General features: G+C 49.3%; 1 protein-coding gene across 1 annotated transcript in view; it reads left to right on the top strand.

Annotated features, from left to right (window-relative positions):
* NENF (neudesin neurotrophic factor) overlaps positions 1-8,455 on the top strand; it is a 14,578-nt gene extending 6,123 nt beyond the window's left edge. Inside the window, exons 3-6 of the mRNA XM_034667654.1 lie at positions 5-64; positions 6,108-6,168; positions 7,136-7,239; positions 8,133-8,455. Of these exons, the coding sequence (XP_034523545.1) occupies positions 5-64; positions 6,108-6,168; positions 7,136-7,239; positions 8,133-8,309 (402 nt within the window). The 3' untranslated portion in view covers positions 8,310-8,455. The remainder of the gene's footprint in view (positions 1-4; positions 65-6,107; positions 6,169-7,135; positions 7,240-8,132) is intronic.
* The last annotated feature ends 1,519 nt before the right edge of the window (positions 8,456-9,974 follow it).

Below are 9,974 nucleotides of genomic sequence, written 5' to 3'. Positions count from 1 at the left end.
CGAGCCGGGGCCCCCGGTGCGGCTCTTCACCGAGGAGGAGCTGGCCCACTACGGCGGGGAGGAGGTGAGAGGACGGGAGGCCTCGGGGGAGGCGCGGGCTCCCAGCTGGGCGCCAGGCCTGCGGGATTCCTCTCTCCGGGCCCAAGGCCGCGCAGGGAAACGGGGAGTCCTCCCGAATGGGGGGTCCCCGCTTAGCCCCGGCACCGAGCCCGCCCGCCCAGTCCAGCGCTGCCCCCTGCCTTCCGGCGAACTGCCCCCTAAGACCCGTTTCGGGCTGGGGTGAGTGGCGGGGGAGGGCGAGAAGGAAGGGCGGGCCCAGACATGATCCAGGCTTCCCTGCACTTTGTTTTTCCTGCCCCTGCCCGACTCCTTAAACCCACTTTTAGTGCCTCTACTCTCGGCTGAGCAGGGGCTGGTGGAGAGGGCAGAGGGGGAGACCAGAAGTTAGAGACAAAGACACGCACCCCCCAACACAGCCACATCAGTCAGTAGTCTGGAGGTGTCTAGGACACGCCTCACAATCCCCTGGCAGTTTGGGCTGCTGGGGTCCAGCGTGACGCCTGCGGAGACTGCGAGGAAGATGCTGTGAGGCAGAAGGGCCGGAGCGGGCCTGTCGGGGAAGCCAGGGGAACAGTTTGATGGGGAAATCACCATACCACAGCCTGTCAGCGTTGATAGAAACCGACATCCTGCTTTTACACACGGGGAAACTGAGGCATGCCACCAGTTAGTGGCAGAACGAGAAAGAGACCAGTGTTCTCTTGTTAAAACCCACCAGCCCGGGATCCCTAACCCTAAGTTAGCTAGCCCCAGATAGACTAGGTTTGAAGGGAGGGGCGGGGGTCAGAAATTTGGCCCTTAGGCAGTGAATGGCTAGTTTGAATATCACTTGCAAAGAGACTTTGGGTAGAAGCCTGAGTGGGAGAGAACACAGGACGAGGGAGACAGGGATGTGACTAGATGTTAAGGGACACATCTTTCAGGGCAGCAGGGAACCAGATGATACAGGATCCAGGAATCGGTGCAGAATAGAGTTAACATAACTGGGCTACTCTCCTTAGAAAGGCCTGCTGGCAAGAGTGGCTGTTGGCTGATGTCTGGAATTCCAGGGTGTTCCACACTTCCCTAACGGATGAGGGTGGCTCAATCTGGGCTCTTTATACAGAGTATTTATATCGAACACTGCTAGGCAGAGAGGGCCTACATGGCCAGCTGCCAGTGAAAACCTTGGGCTCTGAGTCTCTAATAGGGTAGAGACTTAACGTTCCGGGCAAAAACATCAAAGACGTGTTGCTGCATTGTGTTGCTGGTGGAAGAGTGCTGTGTGTGACCCCTCATGGGAAAGACAGACATAAGGAAATCCGCCCATGGATTCCTCTAGACTCTCCTCACGTCCTTTTCTCTTACGATCTGTGTATCCTTTTTTTTTTTTTTTTAGATTTTATTTATTTATTTGACAGAGAGAGAGACAGAGTACAAGCAGGGAGAGCAGCAGAGGGAGAGGGAGAAGCAGGCTCCTCGCTGAGCAGAGAGCCCTATGTGGGGCTCGATCCTAGGACCCTGAGATCATGACCTGAGCCAAAGGCAGACACTACTGACTGAGCCAGCCAGGCGCCCCTGACTGGATATCCTTCTGTGTGGCTGTAATAAATCTGAGCTCTGAGTGCAACTGTAGGCTGAGTTCTATGAGTCCTCAAATGGAATCTTCAAACATGGGGGTGAACTTGGAGACCCCCAGCACAGAACCCAAGAGAAGAGAGAATTCAAGGTCGAGGGTACTTGCAGCAACAGTTCCAGGGGCTGCAGGATGAGGATGGAGAAGAGACCCTTGGTTTTTCATGCTGACATTATTGATTCTTAACTAAGGGAAGGAGAGAGGGAAACTTGAGGCGGGAACAGGTTAAGGAGAGCATTGTTTTGGGTGTCTGTAGGCAGAGAGAGGAAGAGAGTCAGGTAGGAGAGGGGCCGTTGAGTGCAGCCGAGCAGAGTCCTGCTGGGCTCTGAGCTGCTCTAGATGGTTCTGGTTTATGCCTGTTGTCTGGGAAGAATTACTAGTAGCACCCCCTTCACTCTCGGAAGTGTCACTGTTTGTATAATACATTATACAGTACCCTAGTTAGAGCCTTATACCTTTGGCTCATTCCTGGCTCTGACTCCCTGTTCTACCGTGTAACTTTGGGCAAATTGCTAAGGCTCTTGGAGTCTCATTTTTTTCCCCATCTATAAGATGCTTCTATCAGTCAGGGGTCCACCCGAAACAACCAGTAGGAGATAACATATTGGGTTTATTGCAAGGAATTGGTTTATGTGATCATGGGCACTGGCCAGGCAAGTCTAAAGTCCATAGAGCAGGCCAGAAAGCCCAGGGCAGTACCCGATGCCCCAGCCCACCAGGGGAACTTCTTCTCCTACAGGGAAACCTCAATTCTGTTCTTAAGGCCTTTCACCTGATGCAGTTAGGCCCACCCAGATTATTCAGGATAATCTCCTTTATATAAAGTCAACTGATTGTAGATTTTTTTTTAAAAGATTTTATTTATTTATTCGACAGAGATAGAGACAGCTAGCGAGAGAGAGAGAGAGAGAGAGAGAGAGAGAGAGAGAGAGAGAGCACAAGCAGGGGGAGTGGGAGAGGAAGAAGCAGGCTCACAATGGAGGAGCCTGATGTGGGGCTCGATCCCACAACGCCGGGATCACGCCCTGAGCCAAAGGCAGACGCTTAACCGCTACGCCACCCAGGCACCCCTGATTGTAGATGTTAATCACATCTACCCAATATCTTCATAGCAACACCCAGATACTGTAGTTAATCAAAGTTGGCACCTAAAACTGACCATCATAATGGCTATCGCAGGAGTTCCTACTCTATATAGGGTTGTGTGAGGATTTAATGAGATGGTGATATGCAAAGTGTGTAGGATAGGCCTGCGGTGATCTTAGCATAGTAAGCCTTAATAAATCTTAGCTGCTATTTTTGTTAGCTTATTATTGAAGTTATAAGCAAGAGGCAGTGTAATAGGTCCATAATCCTCTTATGCAATTCAGAAATCAAATAAGCTTTGAAACCAGAAGGGGTTTTGTGTTTTTTTTTTTAAGATTTTATTTTTAAGTAATCTCTATCCCCAACGTGGGCCTTGAATTTACAACCCCGAGATCAAGAGTTGAACGGTCTACCAACTGAGCCAGGCAGGTGCCCCAGAATGTTTGTTTTCTCTTTTTTTCTTTGCTATTAAAGGATCTGAATTCCTTTGGTGAAAGAACCTTGCCAGAACTGACATGAGTCTGTGTCTAATCTTTATGTGTTGTACTTAGTGTGAATATTCATGTTCATGCTTTACTGTGGAAATAGTAATATAGTTGATTATGGGGTGCTGCCTCGGACCTCCATAGGGAAGATGAGGTGACTTTGAGGATTCACTTTGCTTCAGAGGGGATATCATCCTCCACCCTCCCAGCCCAACGCGGTTTCTGCCAGCGTCAGAAAATACGTTTTAAAGCTTTAGTTTCATTGGAGGACACCAAGGGCAGAGGGGGTCACCCTGCCTGCCCGCACACCCACCTGATTTCTGGGCCTGGGGCCAGATGTATGTATTTAACTCCTATATAGCACTAACTGTTCTGTCAGGCACCATCCCAACCACTTTAAAGCACCAGCTCATTTCATGACTACCCACAGCCCCTACATGAGGTAGGTGCTATTATGTGAGTTTTTCGAGAGGAAGGAGGCATGGGGAGGTTAGGTAACTTGCCCAAGGTTGCACAGGTAGAGAGTTAGAGAGGTGAACCAGGAGCTGCTCCCTCTGGCTTTTGCACAAGGGAAATGTTCTCAGCCACCTCCAGGGCCTGGAAACCATGCTGCTGCTCTGTTGTCCACGGACACCCGGCTCCACAGACGAGGAACGACCCCCAGCCCCACCCCTAGCACACTTGACCTTTAGCCTTAACCGAGAAGGCCTTTCCTCTCTGTGGAATGTCTGTAACAACATTCCTTTCGACCCCTTTGCTGGGACTTCCTCTTTGCACTGACATTCAACGTATAGTTTCCCAAGGAGATAAATATTTGACTGTCGAAGAAATTAAGGGCGTTAGTGATATGACGCTTGTGGTTGTATTTTATGTACGTGAATGGCAGGTTTCTATGCCTCTTTGCACACAAGAAAGGAATAACATATCAAAGGAAAAGCAACAGGATGGAAAATATGACAAAATGCCATGGGTAAAATTATAACTGTTAATATATTGTTTAAATTGAAATAATATATAACTTGCACTCGATAAGCAATTGAAGTCAAAAAATAAATAATCATAGTGAAAGAAAGGCCATAAAAAAAAATGCAGGCTCCTGGCTGGTTAAGCCAGGCCTTTTAAAATCACCCTTATTGGGGCACTTGGCTGACTGAATAAGTGGAGTGTGCGACTCTTGATCTCAGGGGCGAGTTCAAGCCCCACATGGGTGTAGAGATTACTTAAAAATAAAATCTTAAAAAAAAATTAAAATAACTCTTAGTTGAAGTGGGACAAGCGTCTACCAAGTCAACAGAAGTTCTGGGGACCGTCTGTCTGGAGCTGATAGGGACATAATAACCAACAATTTCCTGAGCTGGGCCTGCCGTGTGCTCATGGACACTGTGTCCTTCAGCGTGCCTGCAAGGTCAGTTATACATGTTATCCATATATAACGGTTAGAGAAACTGAGGCCTGGGAAGTTATGAGCCAGTGAGACAGGCTTCCTGGGCCAAGTCACTTACCTCCTCTCTCTGTGAAACGGAGTCACGAAAACTTGACCTTAAGCCCCACAAGGGCAAGAACCTTAAGGCCCAGGCCTAGAGAAGACCAAGCCATGTTCTCTGGGAGATCCAGAGATTCCTGTACACCCGGCTGCAATGCCCCCCTTCACCCCAGCCTAGGAGCCGACTGTTGTGTCCCCATACCCACAATGAGGCTGAGACAAAGGAGGCCTGGTCTTTCATGTCCTAGAACTGTGCCAGTCGCCCCAGCCCAAGTCCACCTTGATGGTAGTTAGAAAATTCATGCTGGGGGCTCCTGGGTAGTGCAGTCGCTAAGCGTCTGCCTTTGGCTAATGGCATGATCCTGGTGTTCTGGGATCGAGTCCCGCATCGGGCTCCTCGGCTGGGAGCCTGCTTCTTCCTCTCCCTCTCCCCTGCTGTGTTCCCTCTCGCTGGCTGTCTCTCTGTCACATAAATAAATAAAATCTTTAAAAAAAAAAAAAAAGAAAATTCATGCCATCTTTTTTTTTGGTGTTCTCTGTGGTGGTGGGGGGCAGGGGTAGGAATTTGAAGGTGACATTTTATCCCTACGAATATAGCAAAAAGTACAGTATGAGACTCACTCTTAGTACTTTGCGGAAACAGCATTGCTATATTTCTAGCACTGTTAATGGTTTTTTGAAGAACAAAGTGAGTAGATTTTTAATGAAAGTGATTACATTGTTTATATACTTTGGTCCAGGAATTCCATATATTCCACGCCTCAAGGAGGTACCTCACCAAATTATAAAGTAGCTTATAGAAAGATATTCATAATCCTGCCACTATGGTTTTAAGGAATTGGAAAGAACCCAAATACCCAAAAGAGAAGAAGAGCTAAACCAACAGGTACACAGTATCACTAATATAAAATATAGCTGTGTTAGTGACAATGATTTTGGTTATTTCAATACATGGGAATGTTTATATGAAGAATATTACCTGTAAGAAGCAAAATATAATATTGATCATTTATACTGATTGCATCCACGTGGGTACATGACCAAGATGAAAGGAAATTTGGGGTAATTTAAATAATTCACCATTTCACATCCTTTGAATTTTATCTATGCAGATTTGCTTCAGTCCCTGGGATTTTTTTTTTTCCACAGAAAGGTATTATTATGGCCTTGTCCAAAGTTTTTGAGTGGACGTGACATTGGCAGGGAGGGGCAAGCTCCTGATAGGAACGAGCTTGCTGAGGACCAGCTCTGGGAAGGCTGCTTTGTACCTTCACCTGCTGCTGTCTGCACAGCCCGTGGTGAGAAGAGATGTCACTAACTTGGGCTGGAGGAGTGGAGCTCCTGGGTTCCCTCCAACAGTGTCTCTCCTGCTTTCTAGGAGGATCAGCCCATCTACATGGCAGTGAAAGGAGTGGTGTTTGATGTCACTTCTGGAAAGGGTAAGTGGCTCGGCTTTATGAATCCTTACTTCTGGGGAGCTTGGCAGCCAGAGTGGGCACGGGATGTGTGAAGAAAGGGAGGGAACACTGGTTAGCTCCTTTCCCCTCAGACTGAGTTAACAATCTTTGTCAGCGTTGTCCTTCCACAGTGTTTTTCTCACAATGTCATGCTTCTGCTCAGAAACCTTCCATGGCTCTCTGCTGCCTCTGGCATCAAATTCCAACTTGATGATTTACCGTGGTTGAAGCAGTGAGAGGAAAAGTGTTGCTTTGCAAGGCGTTGGGATCATAGAACATGATAGAACATTTTAATGCCATTTCACGGTTTCTCTAGTGGTGATTACAGATGATCTCATGGAGGTAGTTTTGTTATGGTTCATCGTGTGTCTGATCCCAAACAAAAGGGGTAGGCTTGGCTCCCACCAACATTTAAGAAGACTGAACATTCTTCTTGTTTGCATTTTATTTTATTTTATTTTATTTTAAAGATTTTATTTATTTATTGGACAGAGAGAGACACCGAGAGAGGGAACACCAGCAGGGGGAGTGGGAGAGGGAGAAGCAGGCTTCCCGCTGAGCAGGGAGCCCGATGCGGGGCTCGATCCCAGAACGCTAGGATCACAACCTGAGCCGAAGGCAGACGTGTAACTACTGAGCCACCCAGGCGCCCCTTCTTGTTTGCATTTTAAATATTTTAAGAGATTATTTTCATTCTGTGTTTTTTGAAAGTCACCTCTCAGTCCAGCATGTGTGACTTATTCCATATTCTGAGTCAGTGGAATCGGACTGGTGGTGGGGGGTGGCTTATCAGGCTTCGTGTCCTCACTGCTCCCCCTCTCCTTGGGCCTGGAGGCTTCTTCAGCATTGGATTGGGTCTCCGAAACCCCCCTCCCCCGCCACGCACGGTCTCCTGGCTGCTTTGCCTGCACACCCACACTCACATCGTCTTCCTTCTTCTCCACTGCAGAGTTTTATGGACGAGGAGCCCCCTACAATGCCTTGACGGGGAAGGACTCCACCAGAGGGGTGGCCAAGATGTCCCTCGATCCTGCAGACCTCACCCATGACACTGTAAGCCAGATGATGAGCCTTTGTCAAAATGTCCCACCCCTCCTTGGCCATGGCCTTTTTTACCCCTAGGCAATAGCAAAGCTTCCTAATTGGCCTATTGATGTTCCAGTCCACTCAGCTTGACCGGCTGTTTCTTGAACTAGAGATCTTCCTATGCCACTCCTACTCAGAAACCTTCCATGACTCCCCAGCGCCTACAGAGTCAAGTCCAAGCTCTCGTGAACTTGGTGATCAAACTCAATGATCTTCACAGCTTGGCTCCAACCTGCCTTGGCAGCCCCATCCCCCTTGAGGTCTGCACCGGCCACCCCCAGCCTCTTATAGGTTTGCTGTTGGTCTCTGACGCCCACTCCTCAGACCGCTCTGAGCATGAACAGGGTTGAGAAGCAGAGTATCCCCCATGTTCATATTTCTGTGAAGGAGAAAACAGCATTGGCAAAAGCCATTTGAGGGCCTCAGTAATCCCGGCAGGGGGGGCTAGAATTCACCCCAATTGCGCTCAGATGAGTCAAACTCGTAAACCACAACATTACAGAAACTTTCAGGAGTCAGGGAAGGGGAAAGGTGTATGAATCTATAACAGAAGGGGGGTAGAGAGCCCTGAGAAGGAGGTGCGTATAGACTGCACAGAGTGTACCCCAACCCGCCCCAGGCCAGGTGTTTGCTGGAGTCTTGAATTCCTACATCAGTCAAACAGCAAATGGTTCCCCCCGCCATCAACTCCCTATGCACAGACACATGGGCTTGGCTCTTAAAAAGTTGGTTAGTTGAGATACTTTTTTGCCAGCATTAGGGGTGCGGGGGGAGGAGGGCGGGGTGGTGAGAGTCCAGTGCGGGCCTGACTCACTCATCTCACACCCCCCCCACCCATTGCTTGGGCTTTTCTCCCCAAGACGGGCCTCACGGCCGAGGAGCTGAAATCCCTGGACGACGTCTTCACCAAAGTGTACAAAGCCAAATATCCCATCGTGGGCTACACGGCCCGGAGGATACTCAACGAGGACGGCAGCCCCAACCTGGACTTCAAGCCTGAAGACCAGCCCCATTTCGACACAAGAGATGAGTTCTGATGTTCCATCGGTGGGAGTGTGTTCCTGATTGGGGGGAGTGGGGTGGGCAGGGAGAACCCCAGCTGCCAAACGTCCTGCGAACAGATTGCCCTAGCCTCTGGGCACCCGGAACTGAATAAAGCAGACGTTGAACTGGGAACCCTGAATGCCTGTTATTGTCCTTGGTCGAATGTTCTGTGGCTGTGACATCCTGCCCGCACACCAGCCAGGCTGGTAAGGATGGCGGAGCCGGGAGCCCCCTCGGTGTCACCATTGGCTCTCTGGGCTGTGGACTTACAAGTGATTTACTTCTTTAGATTTCTATTTTCCTGTATTTGCCAGGTTTACCGTGACCATGTTTACTTGAGAATAAGTACACAAACTTCATATTTTCACAAGAGAATTCTTTCCCGCATGCCCTCTCCTTGAAGCCTCATCCGCTCCACGGGGCGGGGCCACAGTCCTGCCTTCAGTGTCCCCCACGGTCCTGCCTTCCGTGTCCCCCACCTGTGAGGGGCCGTCCCCAAGATGGTGGGAGTGGGGAAGATGCGCAGGAGCCGCAGGGAGCGGTGAAAGGGGTGTCCAAGGGGCTGGCTTTGTGCTACCACCGGGAGAGGGAGAGAGTGACCGTGTGAATCGGCTTCAGCCCCGTCTGCGGCTGGAAGGTGAGGGAGGCTGAGGGCCATGTGGCCAGAGCCTGGCCTGGAGGTCGTCCCAAGCACGGTAAAGCCCATGCAACACGCTGGACTCAGATTTCATAAGGATTTCATCCCTTTTGAGGGGGGATTTTTTTTCCCTCTTAGGGACACTGGCCATATCCGAAGACATCTTTATATTTTTGGTTGTCACAGCTGTAGGATTCTACTGGTATCTAGTGTTAAAGGTCCTACAATGCACAGGACAGCCCTCCCTCTCCAGACAAAGAATTACCTGGCCCAAAATGTCAAATGTACTGAGGTTGAGAAACGTTGCGTTAAACTCATCCTGGAAATTCTGTAGTAGAGATTAATTTCTTTGGCACAAAATAAATAGCAACTACTCCCAAGAGAGAATTTTTACATTAAGCAGAAGAATCTCCAAAGGTGACTATTCAAAATGCTGATTCTGGGTCCCAACCCCCAGGGCTCATGATTCCGTATTTCTGGAACATGGCCTGAGAATTGCATTTGTAATGAGCACCACCGCCCACCCCCCAGGAGACTGTGATATGGATGGGTTCAGATATACTTTGAGAAACACTACCTTCTGCCTCACCTGTCACCTCAGGGAGAACCCAGCCAGAGCCTTTCTGAGGACCAGGTTTGACCCACCTTATTCTTTTGTGTGTCCAGATTAGAGATTCTCCTGGTGAACTCCTGGGTCCCACTCAGAAGCTGGGAGCTTGGTGGCCACTGACCCAAGAGTAATGGGCCTAGAACTTACCAGACAGGACTCTTTGGCCTGGAATTTAGAAAGTCCTTCATGTGGCCAAGGTGGTTTGTACTGGGACATGTGGCCCCAAAACAAACAATGTGTGAGTGCATACAGATGGTTACAAGTCCTGGGGAACACCTGAGAGAGGACTTCTTTTACTTAACATCGCCCACTTCCTGCATCATCGGGCAGTTGAGGGGGTAGGATTCCCCTCCTCAGAGCCTGGTCTGCAGGGTGGGAAATTTCCAGGACCACTGTTTTCCCCACTCCCCT

This window comes from Ailuropoda melanoleuca, chromosome 8 (genome assembly GCF_002007445.2).
Source record: "Ailuropoda melanoleuca isolate Jingjing chromosome 8, ASM200744v2, whole genome shotgun sequence".
Lineage (NCBI taxonomy): Eukaryota > Metazoa > Chordata > Mammalia > Carnivora > Ursidae > Ailuropoda > Ailuropoda melanoleuca.
This window is presented reverse-complemented; position numbering and strand designations above follow the sequence as displayed.